Raw genomic sequence first — 24,279 nt, 5'->3', positions numbered from 1 at the left:
TGTGCCCACTAAAAGCACGAAAGTTTTGAAGTTTTGTATTCTTTGCAAGTACTTTGTTGATACGTTTTAAGGAGTCTGAAATGAATATCAGGGACCTACAAGAAGAATTGGAGGAACTATTTCATGTTTTACAACTTGAACTACTACTGTTCCTTTGAGACTTTAACTTGACCTTTGCTTTTACCCTATTTGTATTGTATATAATTAATTTAGGGAATCACCAATAAAGGTATTTTATCCAAAGCAGGCCTTGACAAATTTTTTTAATTCAAGAGGCAGCCCAAAATATTAGGAACCAGTAGCTGAGACCTTTTTTCAACCCCCCTCCCACTGCTGCCATTGTCTTCACTGGAATGGAATAGGTACAGAGGGAGGAATCTCTTCTGTGGTGTACTGCAGCTCCTTTAGGGCCTGATTTATGAAGGCTGTTTTCCACCTCCTTGTCCAAGGGAAAGGAAACTAAGTAAATCAGGCCCTTAGTGCACCCATGAACATCACTGGCAGAAATACACAGTCAGTAGCCCCCTCCCCACACCCACACTATCTCCCCCCTCTTTCCCAAAAACTTTGTCATTACACAGTCTTGCTGTCAATCCCCCTTCCCTGTTGTCACCATGTCTTTCTCTTTTGGCCTATCTCTCCCAACCAGTCTCCCTCCACTATCCACTGCCTATTTCTAGGATAAGCAGTATAAAACCCATTTTACTCTTGTGGGATCTTGCCAGGTACTTGGACCTGGATTGGCCACTGTTGGAAACAGGATACTGGTCTTGATAGACCTTCAGTTTGTCTCAGTATGGAAATGTTTGCATTCTTACCTCCCTCCTCCCTTAATTGGTCACCTCCCCAGGTGCTACCCCCCCCCCCCCCCCCCACCACCACTACTCAGTCATTCCTTCCATATAGAAAGCCAGTTAGCCTCCTTCCACAACCTACAGCCCTGTATCCCAGCAAGGAAGTCAACCTTTTTCCTCCTCCACTAACGTCTTACGCTGTTGCCCATAGCTGCCGCCAGGAGCTAGAACTTCCACCTCCCAGAGCTGCCAAGGGGGCCAAACTCTGACATGGGAGATTTAGGGCCTACCATGGAGCCAGCAGTAGCCTCTCCTTCCAGCCGCAGCAGAAGAGGCTTCCTAAAACATCATCTCCTGCTTCCGTTGGTCCCGCTAAAGCAGGAGATGACCTTTTTGGAAGGCCTCTCCTGCTGTCACTGTAAGGGGGGGGCACTCAGCAGAAGATCCTGGTTCCTCGGCAGGAGTGTGGGAGAGGACCTGCATAAGTAGAAGTCTCTTGCTGGCAGGTCTGTCCTCCATGCACTGCATGGCTCTGTGTGAGTCTGAGCCATTTGCTGCAGGAATTATCAAGCCAATCTTGCGAGACTTGAGATCAGTATAAAAGTTCCTGCACTGTGCGGCTCAGACTAGCATTGAGCTACACAGAGGAGGAAATTCCTGCTCCAGCAGCAGTCACCCCCCCCCCCCCCCCCCCCCCCCCCAAAACAAAAATAAAATTGAAAAGCCAGCACAAAAATCCCAGGGGCCAGAAACAAATTTTTTTGTTGCCATGACAACCTGGCGCTTGGGATTTGTTGAGCCCTGGTCTAAAGATACCTATAGAGTCTGTGTGTCTTTTAGAACATTTTTTTCTTTTAATGTTCTTTTTACTCAGTCTTAGGCCTTGAGATTGCATCCTTCCCCTTTCCTCCAGAATCTTTTGCTTTGATTACACTGGCTATTTGTGCCACTTTTCCTCTGTAAAAAATGTAACGAAGGATGCTATATTGGAGAAACAGGCCAGATGCTTAAGACAAGATTCAATCTGCACAGACATCACATGAAGATAGCCAGTGCCAGTCAGGTTCCCACCCCGGTGGGCCAGCATTTTACAAGACCAGGACACTGCACCAGTGATTTCATAGTTAGAATCCTGAAAGGTAACTTTAAAACAATACAGGAACGTAAGACCTTTGAAGTCAGAATGATTGAATATTTTGACACCCAACAGACAGGACTTAACAAGGATCTGGGTTTTCTAGCCCATTATAAACCATAAAATTGTATTTCTCTGTTTACCACCCTCCTCTCACCTACTCACACCCATCCTGTTAGAATATCAATGAAATGCTTTGATGTCCCCATGCATACCTCCTACACCCTCCCACCCTTTCAGACTGTCAAAGTAATGCTTGGATGTTTCATTTATATATACTAGCTGCTACCACATTTGCTTATTTCCAATCTGACGAAGAAGGGCAACCTTCGAAAGCTAATCAAGAAATGTATTAAGTTATGTCCAATAAAAAAGATATCATCTTATTTTCTTTTCCATGTTTTATTTTGTTTGATTTCTATTGATAACCTCTGTTCTTCTAAATGCCAGTGCCCCTTTGTTGTGTGTAACACTTCCAGGTTTACCCTCACCCTATAGAAAGAGCCCCTCCCCACACACATATGCTTCATTTGTTATTTGATATTGTTGTGGATGTGAAATGGCACAAAATGAAACAACAAATGCCATAGATGATTGTTGTGTTTTACAGCACACATCCGAGGTAATCTATGCTGTTTATTTCCTTTTAGAGCTAAATAAAAAAGATGATTTTTCACTTCCTGCCTTTCTCCATGTTGGATGTGAGTTTACTATTACTGTAAAATGTTTAGAATTAAATTGTCTAATTATTTTAATTAAATACAGCACTACTGAAAGCAAACTGAAATGCATTTTATTTTTAAATAAAGTTAAAGGCAAAGATAAAGATAAAATCAGTAATTTAACCCAGTGTTACTATTTCATTTGAGTGTTAGAATACAGCAATTATAGCCAAAAGAAATGGCCTTTATTTAAAAAGAAGACAAAACAAAACCCCAGTATCCTTGAGTAGCAGCATTGCCCAAATTTGGCTGAGAGGTACTCGTGCAATAGAAAGACCATAAAAATATAACTAACATTCTTTTCTGCCACTGGATGTATCAAAGGTCATAGTTGTGAAGGGGGACACCACACTTACCTTCTGACTGCTGAAAGGCAGGGTGACAGTCTTCTAAGCCCTACATAAATGGAATGCTTTGCATTAATTCCAGTCTCTTTCTCTCTCCAAATAAGATCAGAATCCAGGTTTTTTGCTATGTTTATCTCTCTATCTGTATAGGTACAGAAAGGAAAAGAGATGATAATCCATATCTATTGGGTGATTAAAAGCCGAATAAAATTATCTTCAGAGAAAAAAATAATTATAACTGCTTAGACTTTTTGTTTTTCTGCATCTGGAGATTCCACTTTCCAGTCTCCAGTGCAGAATCCCTCTTCTTCCTCACTCCAGGCTTACGGTCAAGAACTCCCTATTTTGATCTGCAAGACACTTCACATCATCTCCCTACTCTAACTTTATCACACAGCTGATCCTTGGAATCTAAGAAAACATTCAGTTAGGTACTTTCCCAAACTGCCCTCTGTTGGCTGCTGCTCCCCCTTGCCTCTTGGGCAATTGAATTAATATCCCAAAGGGTCTCTTAGCCTTTTCAGCCCTGCTGGACTATCATTAACACATCTAGGCCCTGACTGTATAATCTCTCTTTCCAACCCAAGAGGTTTTTAGATGTGGAACCCTTTCCCCTTTAAAAATACAATGATTTCTTTTCTACATGTAACTATTACTTGCCTGGGTGAGCTTCAGGTGAGTTACTTAAAGTAAAATATTAAAGGGACTGAACAGCATACCAGGGCTCCAAGGTGGATTCCAGCAGTCAGGCATATTGTGACATCATTCTGTTGGCCCGAAATGCTGGAGAGCAGAGCCACAACTGTGGAACATCACACCACTTTGAGCCCAGAGGAGTGGGGAGCAGGGGAATATTGTCAAATTTTAGAATGGGGAAGAAGAGGAAGCCCAAAGTTGCCAACAGAAATAACTTGCAGCCCTATTGACCAAAATGTGCAGACCAATTTAAAATTCTGCCTTACCAGAAAAGTGAGTACTTTATCCGCCTGCTCAAAGGAGGAGGGTGAATAGTAGACTGCTGCATGGAACTGTACTGGGACTGGTGCTATGTAACATATTTATAAATAATCTGGAAATTGGAATGACAAGTGAGTTGATTAAATTTGCAGATGACAGAAAGCTATTCAAGGTTCTTAAAACACTTGCAGACTGTGAAAAATTGCAGGAAGACCTTAGGAAATTGGAAGACTGGGCATCCAAATGGCAGATGAAATTTAATGTGGGCAAATGCAAAGTGATGCAGATTAGGAAGAATAACCCAAATCATAGTTAGCTGATGCTAGGGTCCACCTTGGGGATCAGCACCCAAGAAAAAGATCCAGGTGCCATTGTAGACAATACACTGAAAACTTATGGCAGTGTGCATCCATGGCCAAAAAAGCAAACAGGATGCTAGGAATTATTAAGCAAGGAATGGTAAATAAGAGGTAAATAAGACCAAGAATACTATAATGTCTCTGTATCTCTCACCTTGAGTATTGTGTTCATTTCTGGTCGCCATATCTCAAAAGATATAGTGAAATTAGAAAAGGTTCAGAGAAGAGTGGCCAAAATGATAAAGGGTTTGGAACTCCTCTCATACGAGGAAAGGCTAAAGAGGTTAGGGCTCTTTATCTTGGAGAAGAGACAGATGAGGGGAGATGTAAAAATGTGGGATATAAATACTGCTATAAATAAATAAATATGATTGAGGTCTACAAAATCCTGAGTGGTGTAGAATGAGTAGAAGTGAATGGATTTTTTACTCTTTCAAAAAGTACAAAGATTAGTGGACACTCAATGAAGTTACATGGAAATAGTTTTAAATCAAATAGAAGAAAATATCAACGAATAATTAAGCTCTGAAACTCATTGCCAGAGGATGTGGTAACAGCAGTTAGCGTGTCTGGGTTTGAAACAGATTTGGACAAGTTGCTAGAGGAAAATCTATAGTTTGCTATTAAGACAGTCATAGGGGAAGTTAGTGTTTGCCCCGAGATTGGTAGCATGGAATGTTGCCACGATTTGAGTTTCTGCCAGGTACTTGTGACCTGGATTGTGAACCACTTGCCACATGGCCATTTTGGGCCAGCACTGCCCGATTACTGCCAGTTAAACACCAGCGCTAGCACCAAAGTTTTATTTTCTAGGGCAGAGAGTAGGCTTGCCCAGTGGTATTTGGGTAGTTTGGGCACATTAATGGCAGAAATAGAAATTCAGCCATTTTACAGCCACGCTAAAAGTGGCTGGAGTACTCGAGAAACCCACACAATAAAACTACCGCTGGCCACTTTTTAGCGTGGCTTAGTGAAAGGACCCCATGGTTATTTGAACATTGCTATGGATCATAATATTTCTTTATATACCTATCACTTTTAAGACTTTTTACATTTTATTGATGGATGATGATTGTTTTCTTGAGGTATTAATTAGGGATGGGAGATATGAAATGTTAAAAGGTTACCTTGGTGCTGGGATGTTAACTCTATTTGTATAAAGTATATCATTTGTTTGTTAAATCTGTATCAAGTAATACTTTTTGTACTCTGCCTTGAGCTAAATGGTTAAGTGAAATATAAATGCTCAAATTAGACAGTCAAAATAAAAGGCTCACCTTACAGTAAGCCCAACGCCAGCTTACCGCTCGCTGAAAGGGAAGTACCGCCGGGCTACGAAATGGCTACGCAGCAAGTGGTTCACTTGCTGCACAGCCATTTCTTTAAGAAAAGGGAAACCTGCCTTTTACCCGCTGTGCTAAAAATGGGCCTCGGCGCGTGACAAAAACACACGCTGATGCCAGCGAAGGCCCCCTTTTGCCGCAGTTTTGTAAAAGGACCCCTGAATGTAGTATGTATGTGACCTGCCCAGAGTCACACGGAGCTGTAGTGGGAATTGAACCCAGTTCCTTAGGATCAGAGTCCGCTGCACTAACCACTAGGCTACTCTGAAGAGGGATGCTACATTAGAGAAAAAAGCCAGAAATTGAAGACGTATGAATCTTTATAGTCATAACACAAACTGTTACAGAAAATAGAGTGACAGCTCAATAGTTGAATATTTAAAAAAAATCACTCCCTTATCCACCTTATAATAAAGGTGCTTAAGGGAAACTTCAGTAGCACAGAGGAACAGAAGATGTTTAAAATTACAGTGATCAAATACTGAGACTGACTCAAAAGGTCTCAATAGAGACACTGACTTTCTTAGCCATTTGAACTGTAAAGTGTTACTGTCTCATCACCCCTGTCTATCTCCTTACTCTCTTTAATCAAGTTATCATAACATATGCAGACAACCTAAAACCTAGATGAATTTGTATTACAGTACAGTCTCGATTAACTGGTCTTCGCTAATCTGACCATCCAGCATATCTGACAGACCGCCCCCCCAGTGATGTCATCATGTCTCTTTCCATTTTCCAGGGTAGAACAGAAGGAAGTTTTGCACCTGAGACAATTTGTTTCAGATCCGGGACCAAGCTTTTACAGCAAAACAGCACCATTGTGATCCGGGACCCTGCTTTTACAGCCTTTGTTTATGCATTGTTTGAGGGGTTACCATTGTTTTCCGTATTATCTGACTTTTCACTTACCCGACAATGGGTTGGACTCATTTATGTTGGATCGTCGAGAATTAATTGTATTTTAACCAAGTGTAGTTGCATGCAGAAGCGTAGCCAGGTTTTGTCATCAAGGGGAACAAACCTTTTATAATATAGCACCAGTGAGAGGCTGAAGGGACAATCCACTTAGGTGTCATTTCATTCAAAATCCATTTTGGGGAGCAACCGCATGTTATGTTTTCTCTGCAGCTAGCAAGGTGAAGGAAATCTGTGGCAGGATCCGCGAAAGAGACAGGATGAGGGCTCTAGGGGTGGGGGAGAGTGTTGACAGAGAGAAAGAAAGAGAGAGATAGAGACTGCATAAAGGTTGCAGAGGGGATTGTGAGAGAGAGAGAGACTACATGAAAGCTGGGGGGTTATGAGAGGAAACTGCATAAAGGCTGACAGGTCAGTAGAGAGAGAGACCGCATGAAGGCTGGGAGAGGCTTATGAAAAAGAGAGAGACTGGATGAAGGCTAGAGGGGGGTAATGAGAGAGAGACTGGATGAAGACTGGGAGGGGGTTATAAGAGAGAGAGACTGAAGGCTGAAGAGGAGGTTTTGAGAGAAACTGGATGAAGGTTCGGGGGTGGGGGGGAGGTGGTTATGAGAGAGAGACTGGATGAAGGTTGGGGAGTTATAAGAGAGTGAAACTGGATGAAGACTGAGGTTTCAGCTGCCAGCTCCTAAATTTTGAGGCCGGCTCCTAGATTCAGTGAATATTTGTCGAGGCCTGCTTTAAGGGACAAACAAGCAGGAAAAAATTCCCAACAGCAAAATGTTCAAAAGAAATTTAAACAAGTACTTCACCATCAGGGTTCTACTTGGTTCTGGAAAACCCCTCTCCTTTTAGGTACCTTAGATATCCAACCTTCTTCTCCAGCTGTTCTCCTCCTCTTTCTAACACTTTCTGACCAAGATAGCCAGACTAGCAATCCTTTTGCAGAGCACAAGCGTAATCTACCTATATCATCTTGCAATCAGTTCTCAAGCTGCTCCTTGAGGTACAATGGATCTGCTAGCCAAAGACAGAAACCTTGAACTGAGTATAGCAGTTTAAATTTCCCTCCCATCATTACTTCACTGGTGCGGAGAGCCCTTCCCTGTTCTGAAAATTGCAAGGTCATCATGCAGTACTCTAGTGGAGCCACTAGAAGCAAGGCATAACCTTTAGGGGTCTGTACAGAGAAACGAGCAAGTAAATAAATGGGAATGATTGTATTTTTAAGAATGTGGCTGTGCTGGTGCCTTAAGTAGTATAGAATAGCTGAGAAGTAATGTTTCTTCTGAACTTTGTGATTTTAGATTGTTTGATCACTCCATGGAAGGGTTTAAGAACTGGGAATTCATGACAACTCACTGCTGGGGTGAAAAAGCATCAGGTGACTGGATCCTAGAGATTTTTGATACTCCATCCCAGCTGAGAAATTTCAAGACTCCAGGTATTGTAGCTTATTTGCAGCTTTTCCAGTGAGCATAATAATTCTGGTTATAGTAGCAGTTCTTAGCAGTTCATAAGAATAGCCAAACTGGGTCAAACCAGTGATCCATCTAGCCCAGTATCCTGTTTCCAACAGTGACCAAGCCAGGTCACAAGTACCTGGCAGAAACCCAAATAGTAGCAACATTCCATGCTACCAATCCCAGGGCGAGCAGTGGCTTCCCCATGTCTGTCTCAATAGCCACCTAGTTGAAAATAATTTTTACCTTTGAAACCATTGTCATTGCAAGTAGAAAGCAGTGGCATAGCCACGGAGAGGGGGGGGGGGGCTTGTGGACCTAGGCCTCTCCAAATTGGATTCAGACCCTCAAGGTCTGTTGGTTTGGTTGACGGAGGTCCCCAAGCCCTGCTGCCACACTGTTTGCCATGGTTCTCCCCCCCCCCCCCCCCCCCCCCCCCCCCACACACACACACACTTGGTTTTAGTGAAATTGAGCATGCGTGCTATAGGGGTAAGCAGGGCAGGCAGCGAATAGCGCTGGAAGAAGACTTCTGCCAGCAGGGCTCAGGGACCCGTCACCCTGATATGTGGGGGGATGAGACAAAATTTGCTCCCCTACTTTGGGCTCAGCCCCCCCCCCCCCCCCCCCAAAAAAAAAGAAGAGGACTTGTTATGCTCCTGATATGAAGGACTGTTAAATATTTTATAAGTAAATGAAAACCAAAAACAACATATAGAGAATGTATATTCTGGCCAGATTTAAGGTAGGGAAAGCAGGGTGACTACCCAGAGTGCGCCTCCAAGAACCCTGCACCCAGTCTGATACCTGGGAAAGGAGGAGAAAGCAAAAGTTAGAACTTGTATGTGCCAGAAGAGAAAATCCACGTGCCACTTTCCTGCTTCGAAATAGCCAGCACCCTCTACTGCCTTGCCACTGCTGGTCCTGACCCTTCCAAGGCCCCACTACTGCTTAAAAGAAAAGCCAGATTACCATTGCCATTTCTGTTCATAGCTAGCCTTACACATTATGGGGAAAATTCTATAAAGTTGAGCACTCAAATTTACACTTAGCATGCAAATTTCTACACACAATTTATAGAATAAGGTCAATTGCATGTGCAGATTTAATAATGAGGAGCTAAATTGTGTTAATAAGGAATAATAGGCCATATATGGTCTTGATTGATACCAGTTGGAATCAGTTAGCAGTTACATGCACAACTGCCCTTAGTTGGTATTCTAGAAGTTGTATGCCTGAAATCAATCGCATGCCACTTCTAGAGAGACATGGGTGGGTCAGGGGTGTGCCCTAAGCTCATGCAGTACTATCACTTGTCTACGTAACTGACATCAGTTAGGCATGAGCATTTACACCAGCCATTGAGATGGCGAAAGTTCTCCCGCCTCAAGTTACACCTGTAAATGGACACTTACACTAGAATTCTGTAATGGCAAATACGTGTGTAATTAACAGCATAAGAATAACCATACTGGGTCAGAGCAGTGGTCCATCTAGCCCAGTATCCTGCTTCCAACAGTGGCCAATCCAGGTCACAACTACTTGGTAGGAACCCAATTACTAGGACCATTTCATGCTACCAATCCTAGGGCAAGCAGTGTCCATCTCAATAACAGACTATGGACTTTTCTTCCAGGAACTTGTCCAAACATTTTTTAAAGCAAGATATGCTAACCGCTGTTACCATATCCTCCAGCAGCGAGTTCCAGAGCTTAAATATTCTTTGAGTGAAAAAATATTTCCTCCTATATGTTTTAAAAGTATTTTCATGTAATTTCATTGAGCATCCTCTGATCTTTGTATTTTTTGAAAGACTGAAAAATCATTTCACTTGTACCCATTCTACTGCACTCAGGATTTTATAGACCTCAATCATATCATAGTAACATATTAGATGACGGCAGAAAAAGGCCTGTATGGTCCATCCAGTCTGCCCAACAAGACAACTCATATGTGCTACTTTTGTTTATACCCTACTTTGATTTGTACCTGTGCTCTTCAGGGCACAGACCGTATAAGTCTGCCCAGCACTATCCCCGCCTCCCAACCACCGGCTCTGGCACAGACCGTATAAGTGCCCAGCACTATCCCCGCCTCCCAACCACCAGCCCTGCCTCCCACCACCCGTTCTGGCACATCAACCATCTCTTTTCCAAGCTGAAAAGCCCTAACCTCTTTAGCCATTCCTCATATGGGAGGAGTTCCATCCCTTATATCATTTTGGTTGCTGTTCTTTGAACCTTTTCTACTTCTGCTATATCTTTTCTGAGATACGGCAACCAGAATTGAACACAATACTCAAGGTGAGGTCGCATCATGGAGCAATACAGAGGCATTATAATCTTGCTCTTATTTTATTTTTATTTATTTTTATTTTTGTTACATTTGTACCCCGCACTTTCCCACTCATGGCAGGCTCAATGCAGCTTACATGGGGCAATGGAGGGTTAAGTGACTTGCCCAGAGTGACAAGGAGCTGCCTGTGCCTGAAGTGGGAATGGAACTCAGTTCCTCAGTCCACCACCCTAACCACTAGGCCACTCCTCCACTCCACTCCTGCATCTCTTTCCTAATTATTCCAAGCATCCTGTTTGCTTTTTTGGCCGCTGCCACACACTGAGTAGAATGGAATGGGACTTGATATACTGCCTTTCTGTTTTTTGCAACTACATTCAAAGCGGTTTATATAGTATATACAGGTACTTATTTGTACCTGGGGCAATGGAGGGTTAAGTGACTTGCTCAGATTCACAAGGAGCTGCAGTGGGAATCGAACCCAGTTCCTCAGGATCAAAGTCCGCTGCACTAACCACTAGGATATTCTTCCATTGTCTACCACTCCTGACTCCTAAGGTGGACCCTAGCATCGGGTAATTATGATTCAGATTATTCTTCTCAAAGTTCATCACTTTGAATTTGTTCACTTTAAATTTCCTCTGCCATTTGAATACCCAGGCTTCCAGTTTCCTAAGGTCTTCCTGCAATTTTTCACACAGTATTCAAGGTGCGATCGCACAATGGAGCGATACAAAGGCATTATATAGTCCTCATTTCCTAATAATACCTAACATTCTATTTGCTTTCTTATCTGCCACTGCACACTGAGCAGAGGGTTTCAACGTATCATCAACGATGACACCTAGATCCCTTTCCTGGACGGTGACTTCTAATGTGGAACCTTGCATCATGTAGCTCAGGTTCCTCTTTCCCACATGCATCACTTTGCAATTGCTCACATTAAATGTCATCTGCCATTTGGATGATCAGTCTCCCAGTCTTGTAAGGTCCTCATGTAATTTTTCACAATCATCTTGCGATATAACAACTTTGAATAACATTGTGTCGTCAGCAAATTTAATTACCTCACTAGTTACTCCCATCTCTAGATCATTTATAAATATGTTAAAATCAGCGGTCCCAGCATAGATACCTGCAGAACCCCACTATCTACCCTTCTCCATTGAGAATACTGACCATTTAACCTACTCTCTTTTTTAAATATTTTAACCAGTTGTTAATCTACAATAGAATACTACCCCCTATCCCATGACTCTCTAATTTCCTCTGGAGTCTTTCATGATGTACTTTGTCAAATGCCTTTTGAAAATCCATATACACAATATCAACTGGCACACCTTTATCCACATGTTTGTTCACCACTTCATTATCAGTACTGTGGGATGAATACCATCCGGTCCAGGCGATTTGCTACTCATCAGTTTGTCAGATTGCCCCATTACTTCTTCCAGTTTTACAGAGATTTGATTCAATCTCTCTGTCTCGTCAGGTTTGAATACCATTTTTGACACCGGTATCTCTCCCAAATCTTCCTCGGTAAAGTCTGAAGTAATGAATTAATTTAATCTCTCCGCTATGGCTTTGTCTTCCCTGAGTGCCCCTTTTACCCTTCAGTCATCTAGTGGTCCAACTGATTCTTTTGCCAGCTTCTTGCTTCTAATATACCTAAAAAAGCTTTTACTATGTGTTTTTGCCTCCAACGCAATTTCAAAGTCTCTCTTTGCCTTCCTTATCAGCGCTGTGCGTTTGACTTGCTATTCCTTATGCTGTTTCTTATTATTTTCAGTCATATCCATCTTCCATTTTCTGAAGGATTTTCTTTTAGCTCTAACAACTTCCTTCACCTCACTTTTCAACCATGCATGCTGTCATTTGGCCTTCCTTACTCCTTTTTTTAATACATGGAATATAAGTGGCATGGGCTTCCTGGATAGTATTTTTGAACAGCATCTTTCTGAGCATTGCTTTCTGAGAGCAAACACTAAATGAATCACACAGTATACATCTAAGATAGTATTTTTAAACAACATTTGTGCCTGATTTGAAGTCCTAACTTTTGCAGCCGATACTTTTAACTTCTTTTTAACCATTTTCCTTATTTTAGTATAGTCGCCCTTCCTTATTTTAGTATAGTCGCCCTTTTGAAAACTAAATGCTACTACAGTAGATTTCCTTTAGGGGTATTTCATGTAGGCGCGCTGGTGTTTTTAGTGTGCATTAAAAATAGGCACATGCTAAACACTAAAGATGCCCATAGGAATGCATTGGCATCTTTAGCATTTAGCGCATGCCTATTTTTAACGTGCGCTAAAAATGCCAGCGCACCTATGTAAAATACCCACTTTGTGACTTCACTCCAGATCATAAGTGTAGCCAGGAATTTTTTTACAAGGAGTGTTTCTCCCTTGCACCCCGTCTCCCCTGTATCTCCCTCCCGGTGCCTTAAAATCATCTCTGCTGCAGTTTTCGCCTGGGCAGTGGCAACAGCACTCATAGGCTGTCTCCAGCCTATACTGAGACTTCCTTTCTGAACTGTCCCGCCCTTCATAAAACAGAAAGTTGTGTCAGAAGGGATGGGATGGTTAAGACTGCAGGAGAGATGATAAGGTATGGGGGTGGGGGTGGGGGGGCCAGGTCTGGCGAGGTGTGTACGCAACACACACCTAGTATAAATACGCCACTTCTCCAGCTATTAGCTCAAATTTGATCATGTTATGGTCACTGTTTCCCAGCGGACCCAACACTGTTATCTCTCATACTATGGACTACATCTAAATTAGCTCCCCCTCTTGTTGGTTCCTGGACCAGAGTTTATTTTTCCCAGTCCTCTCCCTTTTTTACTCAATACATACACACTCATTCAAGAAAGCGGGTTCTCTAGGTAGGGAAGGGATTTCCATTTCAAGGCCCTGGCATACAGGTCCCTCCAAATATTCACTCAAATGCAGAGATCGGGTGCACCAACTCTTTTGACTAATTATATGCACAAAACAATTACTGCTTTGATGTAGCCTTTCCATCTAGTATTGAAAAAACACTGTAATTCTGCACACTCTTTCTCTGTCTGTGATCCCTTTCAATCAGTGCTTTCGAAATGGATTACATTATTATTGGGACCAGGGTTAGGGCTGGTAGAAGACTAGTAGGCCATAAGCAGTGTTCTCAAGCTGTCTCTGAATTCCAACTCACTTATTGACTGAGTCCACTCACAGGTTGATGTTCTGAACCAATTATTTACTGAATCAGTTCTTGGCAAATAATGTGGCAGTGGCAGTAAATAGACAAAGGCAACAAATATCAACATAGTATTTACAATATCATCCCAACTTCTTCAATATCACTACTACTGAGCATATCAGACAAGTAAGTTTCAGTTCATTAAAAGTCTCTTACTTTTAGTTCAGGTGATGGCTACACTGCTACATAGTTCTGGGACTCACAGGCAGACTGTCAAGCTTTTGACACTGCTGAATTGCTATAGTATCCTCAGGAGCGTTATAGCTATAGTTGATGGTTCTCCTTCAGCCAGTAGATGTTCCTGGACCTCCAGTGGAAGAAAGATATCCAGATCACTCTGCTTGAAAGCACGCAGTTAGCCCAGGCCTTCTTTTCATCTTTAGATGGCATGATGGATGAAGAGGGTTTCCCGTCCCTCATACATCCAGCAGGGCAAAGGCTTAATTGGCTTTTGTCACCTGTATACTCTTGGATAACTCCTTAGAATCCTTGTTCCAGCTAGAACAACTAGGTGCAGCCTCTTGATATATGCTGGGTCTAACAGGCTAGAGTTTAAGGCTTGCAGGGGCTGTCCCTTCAAGTAGATGATGAATGGCTGCTAGGTTAAGCCAGAGACAGTCATTTCTGAGGTCAAACAAAAGGTAAAATGTCATTGGTTAAAGTACTACCACTGAAAATCTAAGCAGGCACCCTTACTGCTAGATTATGATCTAGATACCTAGATTATCAGGTGTTCTACAATTGTAACACTGAAATTAAGGAATCATGCTTTTCAAACTGCCCTCATTTCTTACCTCCCCTTGATCACAGACCCACAGAAAGCCAACACAGATATAGTTACACAAATATATATACACACAACACACACACCCATATATACACACATGCAAACAAAACAAACAGTACACACACTCACACACAAATACATATGCAGAGGGATTGGAAAGAATTCTGTGAGTCTTGCTTTGCATGCTTTCCCCACTTGTTAAAACAAGTACCCAGAACAAGACCAAATAGCATGCAAATTTATGCAAATAAATTTACACCTGCTCCAAAGATGGTATAAATTTGTACATGTATTCTATGCATGTACTTATTTTATCAAATACACCCCCTACTCTGCAACTGTGCTCCCATTGTGCCCAAACCAGACCCTCAGTTGATTAAAGATGCACACAGTTTTTCCATGTGTCTAGTTTTATGTGTATATATGGCTGTATAGTTTTATTAAAACTCTTTTCCACATGTAAAACACAGATATGCCAAGTTGCCCAATCCCAGGTTGGAAATTTTAGGGCAGTCCTGGATTTCTGATAACCCCATCCTGGTACATTATGGAACCTGCAACACTGATTTCAGTGGGTTACATCAGGGACTTCTGACTTAGGATGTACATTTCAAGCCAGGACTGGCTAAAAAGTCTCTCTCCTGGAACCACGTAACTTCATAGCTCTGTTTACATGTGGAAAAACATTTATAAAATTACTCCCATAAAGTAAGTCATTTAGGGCGTCTTTTACTAAGGCGCGCTCACATTTTTAGCATGCGCTAAAATTGTGGGCATGCTAAACGTTGGAGACGCCCATAGGAATGCATTGGCATCTCTAACGTTTAGCGTGCCCACAATTTCAGCGTGCGCAAAAAACGTGAGCGTGCCTTAGTAAAAGATCCTCATAAACTTGCCATCTTTGAATGAGTGAAAGGTAAGAGTGTTAACAAATTTACAAAATCAAAAAAGTTTGAGGTGAAAAATTATTTTTAGACAACTGTGATCCACTGGTGGCCAAGGTTGCCATTTATCACATCTGAGAAACACAGCCATTCCTTCTTGAAATCATTTGCAAACTTTCTGTGCATGCTAGTGTGTGTTGTCTTGCATTGGGCTGCATTTCAGCTCTTTGTTTCGATGTCATATTGGACAAACTACAGTCTTCTGTTACTGGACTGGTTAAGGATTTCTAGTTCAATAGGGTTAAATTTTAAGGGTGAAAGGTGCAGACAATTAAAAATGTAGAACTGATCAAATGGACAGTTCTTGGCTGTAATTTGCAAGTTATATATTATTTTGGTGAATGCACTGAAGTAATTTGTCTCTCTGTGTGGTGTCAGCTTGCCTTTGACCAGAATGAATTACAGGCTGGCAAATTTTACGGATTTTCTCAGTCTCTGTTGATTTAGTTGTTCCACCTCCATACAGAGGATTGATTCCTAGAGTAGCCATTACATCTTTTTTTATATAAAGTAATGAAATCCAGTATCACTCTTTTCTTAGGAGTAGATTTTCAAAGGCACTGCTAACCAGATAAGTCAAGTGTGAGGGATATTCAGCAGCAGTAATATTTCCTTTGACCACCTTTGCACTATCTGCACAGTGGCAGGGAAGGCCTCGATCAAAAAGGTTGTCCATTCTGAATATTGTCGTTAACCAGACAGCACTTTTGGGTTGGCAGTGAAATTGGTTGTCCAACACCGGTCAGTAACCAGGTACCAGCGCTGAATAACCTGTTTCATTTTAACAGTGGCTGGTATTTTGCTTAAATGCAGCCACTATGGTTAAAATATCAGGCAGTTGCTTTTCAGCTATATAAGTTACATATAGAACTGTAGCAAAAAAAAAAAAAAAGACAAGCGTTCTGTGCCTGGATTATTTTATGTTTTTGTTTTATCATTTCATACTGACATTTCAAAATGTATGCATCCCACTGATAAAGATGCTGTTATTCACTGAAAAAGAGAATTATCAAATTTTTTTTTGTCAGAATATGTTGTGGCTACCCATTTAGAACCTGATTCTATAAAGGTTATTCTCCTAAATTTACGCTTCTAAAGTTTATGCTCGTAGGGGCCCTTTTACAAAGATGAATAAGGGCCTACGTTTGTCCAGCACACACCAAATCGGCGTTACCGCCCGACTACCGCATGCCCTGGGTGGTTATTCTGAATTTAGTGTGCACTGAAAAGACGCTGTAGAAAATATTTTCTACCACGTGGCTCTTACCTGGCGGTAAATGGCAGTGTGTGCACACTGCATGCTTACCGCCCGGATAGCATGTGAGACCTTATCATTAGTCAGTGGGTAGCGGTAGGGTCTCAGGCCGAAAATGGATGCACATTGATTTTTATTTTACCACACGTCCATTTTCCGGCCCCTTAAAAAAGGCCTTTTTTCCAGGACACGGTAAAAACTGGCCTGGTGTGCACGTAAAAGACACACTCACACTGCCACAAGCCACTTTTTTGCCACAGCTTAGTAAAAGGCCCCCTAAATTATGAGTGTAAATCTATGCTTCTAATTTAGGGCCCCTTTTACAAAGGCACGCTAGCATTTTTGGCACATGCTAAAAATGAGTGTGCGCTAAACAATGAGATTTATTTATATTTGTACCCCGCGCTTTCCCACTCATGGCAGGCTCAATGCGGCTTACATGGGGCAATGGAGGGTTAAGTGACTTGCCCAGAGTCACAAGGAGCTGCCTGTGCCTGAAGTGGGAATCAAACTCAGTTCCTCAGTCTTCCAAAGTCCCATAGAAACCTATGGAACTTTGGAAGGCTAAGTGCTTTGAAAATATGCGTCAAAAGATTTCAAAGGATGGATTTTACAGTTCAATCTCAAGGTTGCACTCAAGGTTGCAATAAGTATTAGTATGTTTTTTTCACCACTAGTTGGCAGTAAACATTGGAACCAGTAGCAAACAATACGCAGTTTAGTTACAAGGGGCCCTTTTACTAAAGGGTGGGCGCGACATTTCCCGCGCTACAAATATTTTCTATTTTTGAAGCGCCGGTGCTTACCCGGTGGTAATCAGGCAGCTCCGCACACTTCCTGATTACCACTGGATTAGCACGGGAGCTCTTACCACCACCACCTCAATGTTTCTGAGTATCAAAAGTGTTTATGCTGCAGAAGCTAGAACTGCTTCTCCCATAGAAATGCATTGTGCTGTGTTTTGGGTGAATTTATTTCTCTGGAGCCCCAAGTCCAATTTGGCCCACTTTTGAACCTGATGCATCTTTTCCACACACCACAGTTGGCCTGTTCTATTATATTATTGAACTGTTATTTTTCCCCCAGACTTTGAGATGAATAAACATACTGGAGAGTTTATGCATAATTTGTTTCCAGTATATATTGGGTTGGAAAGAAATTTTTAAAATTGTCATACTTGTTTGGCTATTTAAGAACTAATGAAAAGTCAGCTGTCACCCTGTACCCTGTAACAGTTTATCCTGTTTTAAAACAGTAGTCCTGTTTTAAGGGAAACAAGCTGGTCCTCTCAATCTGCCTTTGTTTGTACACACAGGCAGTGAATGGGCATACACTTGCCCACCATCACGGCTCCTGTGCTCCTCTTTCTGAATGTCTTCCATCTTGGTTGTCGTCACCACTATACCACATAATAGTAGCTGTTACTATAGCGTTGCAGGCCTCCTTTCACAACTTTTTTTTTTGTGTTTAAAGTTCATCATGTATAGCTGTCAATCCATGGTGCCCCTTGCCCCAAGGCATTTTGAGATTCTTCAGTTTTGACATTTCCTAGTCATATTTTTTAACTGTAAGCTTTTTCAGTAGTCTACACTCTAAAAAACGTATGAGACAGCCTTCTAGAAAGTCACATTTGCGCCATATGGTAACCTGTTCATTCTAATATTTTATTTATTTATTTATTTGTTACATTTGTATTCCACATTTTCCCACCTATTCGTAGGTTCATTGTGGCTTACATAGTTCCGGAGAGGTTGTTACTGAGTCCTGTGTGATTGAATACAAAGTGGATGGTACAAATTAAAGATTGGGCAGTTCGCTCCATGTGGGTTCCGAGGGTGGGATTGTTCGGTGAGGGATTGGGTGTTGACCGTTACTTAGTTAATTGTTATGCTTCATAGTTTGGTGTTTATGTTGGTTGAGTGGGATATGCCTTTCTGAAAAGGTTAGTTTTTAGGTTTTTTTTCGATAATTTAGGTGTTTGCTCGTGGTTTTCAAGTCTTTTAGTAATGTGTTCCAGAGCTGTGTACATATGTAGGAGGAACTGGACACGTATGTTGATTTATACTTCAGTCCCTTGCATCTTGGGAATTTTAAAATTTCTTAGAAGAATTTTATCAATTGAAAAGTAAATATTGAGGAACTTTGTAAGGAACATGGAAGTAAGTGACTTTTCTTGCTGGTTGTCAGAAACCATGTCCTGCAGAAGGTGCTCTGAGGGTGGTTGTTTAGAATTTTTAGAGGGGGGTGGTTACTAATGTATGTTAAGGGAATAATGCACGATTTTTGCCCCTTAATGTTGTTTGAATAGCAAGATCGTGTGTTATTCTGCCAAAATGCAGGCTGCATAATAATGAGATGCAGAATTTGCAAATGCATGCAAAGCACTCATTATGAAAATTGAATAACATAGCTTGGGTTGAACTCTGCAAGCAGATTTATTTGTAGAAATATGCCAGTTCAAAGCTGGAGTTATTTTTCTTGCCTGAGAACATCAGGCCACTAATGTGGCCTGATGCACTCAAGAGACATTTTAAAGAGTTTAAAGCTGTTTAAATAGTAGCCCCCTCCTCCCCTCCCCAAGTATCCTGCAAGCACATTTCTAACCACCCCCATCCCATTCCTGAAGACTTCACTTAGAGCCTCCCCCCATACACACACCCCACCGGCCTGATGGTCCAGTGAAATAGGGTAGGCATGATCCCTGTCACTCTTACCCCTTGCAGCTCTGGGTTAAATGGTGACTATACCTCTAATGATAGTTGTGACCATCATTTTGACCCTCAAATGGCAAAGGGTAGAAAGAACTAGGGATTGTCTCCACTGTATTCCACTGGACTACCAGCGATTGTTTCAGGTAGGCCCAATAAGGACTACAGGATGTGGGGGGAGGGACCTATGGGAGGTAGCTTTGGACTAGGGTTCAGAAAGGTGCTTGCAAAGCTTGGGAGGTGTTGATTTGGAGGGGAAGAGGGCTGTTATTTAAAAGTCCAGGCTCCTTTATGAAAGGCTTCCCAGGAGCATTGGGCCGTTCTTTAGTGGGAGAAGAGTAACAGAGCTTGCAAGGTTGATCCCAAGCTGTGTTATTCAGTACCATGGCAGTCACTAATTTGTGGTACTGAATACATCCTGTGGTAAATGAAGCTGTGGTAAAATGCTATGTTTTACCACAAACTTATAAAAACCCTCCTCTCGCAATCCATCAGGTCCTACCTCTGTTGTGTTTTGGTTTTTTTTTTATCTTTTTGGATTAAATTAACGAAATGAGCCATTTACTCAGTGCCAGTGCCACAGGCACACTACAGATTATAGGATGATTATTAACATACTGTGTGTATCCATCCAGTGTGCCGCTAACTGCTTATTTAGTCAATATAGATTTTTTAAAAAATGGTTGTTCTTTGATTTAAGTTTTTGAGGAAAAGATGCAAGACCTGATGGATTTAATAATGGTTTTGGAACAAATCCTATGCATTTCTTAGCTGAATCAAAGATGTATCTTGTAACTCTCAGATATTGATATGGAATGAACTGTTTGTGAACTAGAAAAGACAAATGTTTTTGCAGGTCCACATTCAGTTTACCCTTTCCCAATTTCTATATAGTCAAGACTTTTTTTGGTAAGAACTGAAACTCAAGCTTGCACCAGGGGCGTAGCCAGACAACAGATTTTGGGTAGGCCTAGGCAAGAAGTGGGTGGGCACCAAGTGTTTCCTCCCCCCCAACCACCCAAAAAATATTTCAGCTGGTGGGAAAACGCTTCTTTCCACCTTGGCAGTCTGCAGCAGGCATACCCTGAAAACTGGGCATGCGCAGGTGCCGGTATCATGGAGAGTAGCATTTTTGTTACCATCAGGGGGAAGTCTTCAGCTGGTGGAGCTTGGGATCCCCAGCAGATACCACTAAATGATGTCTACTGTTGGGTGGGCCTGAACCCTGGGCCCACCCAGGCCCACCCGTGGCTTTGCCACCACTGGCGTGCACTAGAATAAGGATAAGAGAAAGAGACAACCTTCAAAAAATGAGAAAAGAGATGACTGTTTGCATCTTGTCTCCGAAATTCAAAACTAGAATCTGATTCTATCAGTAAAATCTATCAATTTACCTTGACAATGTGGCCGCCATGGTCAAGTTCCTTAGTATGACTCAAAATGCTGTATTGCAGAGAACAACTCTGTTGCATTCTAGCTTATAGAATCATTCTGTGTATGAAAGAACTATAGATACCAACAAAAAAAAATCCTTGGCTGTTGAATCAATATAAGTACATTATTTTTTCATACGTCTAACAAGATGGAATTTTGTCATCAAAAGCTTATGCCTCAAAGCTCTGTGGTTTTTACGTTATTTTTGTTCCTCTCTTGATCAAAGGCAAACTAAAAGAATGGTCTTTAGTACTCTATGGCACATCTATCCATCCCTATTCTCCCAGAAATGATCTTCCCAAAGTGGAGCGGGTACGCTCTAGTCCTATGGAGGAGCCTTCAGAAGATTACAGTATGGATGATTATACAGGTTAGTTGATCATTGTTTAAGTTAACTCAATTTCAAAAAAGATATATCATCTTCCTTTCTTTTGTTTGTTTTATTTCTGTTTGTTTTAACAATGATGGTAAAAAGTTGCATACCTTTATTGCAGTGGCGTAGCCAGACCTGATATTTTGGCTGGGCCCAGAGCTAATATGGGTGGGCACTATATATATATATTCGATTATATATATATATATATATATATATATATATATATATATATATATAGTGCCCACCCATATTACCTAGGGCAATGAGGAGCCCATCCCCACCCAGAAATTCCCCAACAATAAATTTTAATAGTGACCACCAGCCCCAGGCAGGCAGCAGGCCCCAGCTAGCTCAATTTAAAAAAATTACACAGCACATGTCACACAATGTTAAAAATTATGATGAAAAAAAAAGTATTTAAATTTTTATTACCGACTCCTATTGCTGCTGGGCTTGCCTTGAAATAATGTCGAATCATGAAGAAGAACCTTCCAGGGCCAGGCTCGTGCTCCTCACCTCCGCTCCGCAACCCTCCTGTAAAACGTACACTGCATGGCGTGCACTTGGTGGTGGTGGGCTGGACTGGAGTCCTGGACTGGCAGCTGAGCGGGTGCCACCATTCATTCCAGGCAGCTCCGCGCTCCGGAACTTTCATCCGATCTGGGCGCATTCAGAGCTACCAAGGGGTCCCAATTTTTGAGAGGGAGATTTTTAGTACACACCCCCAGCCCTGCCCTACTCTGTATTGGCTCCACTCCCTGACACACCTTAATCCCACTGCCATTTCAGAAAATATTTTATTTAATAGTCTAATACCCTTTTCAATTAACTTTCAGAGGCCAAATCCTCCTGCCTCAGGTCAGGACATCCTCTCCTGACCTGAGGAAGGAAGTGCTGGTCTCTGAAGACTAATCAAAAGTGTTTTAAAAATCAGTGAAGGTATCACCTTATTTTCTATTTTATGTTTTATTTGCATTTATTAGCCTTCATTAACACAGCTACCACATTGCTTTATCCTAAATTAAAAATAAAATTATTTTCTGTACCTTTGTTGTCTAGCCATTTACTTTTTCTAATTGTGTTGGTCCCAGTCAAGATTCTGCATTCCTTTGTCTTGTCTTAACTCTCTTGCCAGGGTTTCCTGTTCATTTGTAATTTTTCTCTCCTTTTTCTTTGTTTTCTTCAATTTATTTTTCTGTCTCACTCTCTGTCCAGATTTAATTAATTCTTACTATCCATTCTTTAATTTCCCTCTTTTTACTTCATCTACCTATCCCTTTTCATCTTTTCCTCACTTTTGTTCTCCCCCTGCCCCTTCCTCTTATTCTCCAGTCTTTCATTAACTCTATCCTCTCCCCCTTTCTTTCCCTATCCTTTCAGCGTCTCTCCCTCTCTCTGAATCCAGCGTCTCCTCTTTCTCTCCTACCCTTCCATCCAGTGTCATCCCTCTTTCTCTCTCCATCCTTCCACCTATTACCCTCTCCCAATCCATCCATCCATTGTCTCCCTCTATCTCCCCTTCCTTCTAGACAGTTATCTCTCTACCCTTTTCCATTCAGCATGTCCTCTCTCATCCTACCAGTGGCTTTCCTCTTCCTACCCTTCCATCCAGCGTCTTCCCTCTTTCTGCTCCCAGCATTTTCCCTCTTTCTCCCTCCTTTCATCCAGCATTTCTCCATTTGACCAGCTAAGGTCTCCCCCAGTTTCTCTCCAGCAGCTTCTCTCTCTCTCCTGCCATTTTCCATGTCCCCTCCTTCTCTCCCCCATCTTGCTACTCATCTGACTCTCTCTCTGTACCCCTCTTCCATCTAGCATCTTCCCTCTTTCTGCCCCTCCTTCTAGCATTTTTCCTCTTCCACCCTCTGCTCTCTCAGACACCCTTCCCCTACCAGCCACGTTTCCTCTCTCACTCTGGCCCTCTGAAGCAGGAGCAGCAGCACCGTCGTCGTCAACACAAGAAGAAAAACAAGCGCGGGGCCGCCCGCAGCAGCCTTCAGTCATGCGCTTTCGGCTCTCCCATCCTCTGCCCCCGCTGACGTCAATTTCCCGTTCCGGGAGCAGAGGACAGGCAGAGCCGACAGCGCATGACTGAAGGCTGCTGTGGGCGGCCCCGCGCTTGTTTATCTTCTTATGCCGGCTGAACTGAAGTGGTGGCTCGGCGAAGCGCCTGTTTTTGTTCCTGCTGCTGCTTAGGAGAGAAGTGGCGGCGGCGGCGGAGTTCAGTGGGAGACCGGAACGAAGGTGGAGATGTCGATGGGCGGGCCTGGAGGGAAAGTGGGTGGGCCTGGGCCCACCCAGGCCCACCCGTGGCTACGCCCCTGCTTTATTGTAAACTGGGATCTATTAGACATTCTTAGCTTCCTGAAACAATCCCCAAAGGAGCAGTCACAGGGCCTTTGTCAATTCCACTTCTTCTGTTGTGATGGAAGTGAAGTCATAAACCTTCCTTTTTAAATATGCAAACCAGTTAATCACCCATGGTTGAACCAACATCATAAAAACAGTGGCGTAGCCAGACTTGACATTTTGGGTGGGCCCAGAGTTAATATGGGTGGGCACTATGTATATAGGTATGAGTAGTGTTTCTTGGGATACTACAAAATAAGGCCTTAGAATGCACTTGATGATGGATTTCTAAGTAGTCTCCCCCTAACAGCTGCATCAGCGTAAACCACATACATAACAGAAAAACCAATATTTTTAAATATAATTACATTTTCCCATATCTTAAAATTGACCAGACATAAGTCTACTACAGTGGCAAACCTCTCAACACACAACAGGACCTTGCAATATAAATACACAGGAAAGATGTATTCAAATTCTGGTAGCACCTCAATAATAGCAATACAAAATCCCTTAACTATCAGGTACTTTGTGAAGTAACACTAAATCCTGCAAAGAAGCGTCTTAGAGCCTATGTTGCAAATCTCAACACCAATTCTGAACACGAATACTAATAACAGTACTTTTATAAATGCAGCAGTGCATATACATAACAGCAATACACTTCCCATTGGAAAAGTCAGACAAGTCAGACTCATACAACCCGACACAACCTACATGCCAGCAGAATCTCTCACCTTGGTCACATGCAGAGCACATACCAACTCTCATCAATTATAGAATAGAGGACCAAACATTAGCAATTGTCCTGTAGACTGGCATCAGTCCATCCCTGCCCTTCAGCCTGGCATCGGCT

At 42.2% G+C, this 24,279-nt stretch overlaps 1 protein-coding gene across 2 annotated transcripts in view; it reads left to right on the top strand.

The window, feature by feature from the left end:
• Positions 1-24,279, top strand: part of PCSK5 (proprotein convertase subtilisin/kexin type 5) — a 739,798-nt gene that overhangs the window by 489,482 nt on the left and 226,037 nt on the right. For both annotated transcript variants that reach the window (XM_030193725.1, XM_030193726.1), the window contains exons 13-14: positions 7,883-8,019; positions 20,928-21,071. In XM_030193725.1, coding sequence (XP_030049585.1) covers positions 7,883-8,019; positions 20,928-21,071 — 281 coding nt within the window. The remainder of the gene's footprint in view (positions 1-7,882; positions 8,020-20,927; positions 21,072-24,279) is intronic.

Source organism: Microcaecilia unicolor, chromosome 2, assembly GCF_901765095.1.
Source record: "Microcaecilia unicolor chromosome 2, aMicUni1.1, whole genome shotgun sequence".
Classification (NCBI taxonomy): Eukaryota; Metazoa; Chordata; class Amphibia; order Gymnophiona; family Siphonopidae; genus Microcaecilia; species Microcaecilia unicolor.
Note: the sequence above shows the minus strand (reverse complement) of the source record. Positions and strands in the feature narration are given on the sequence as shown.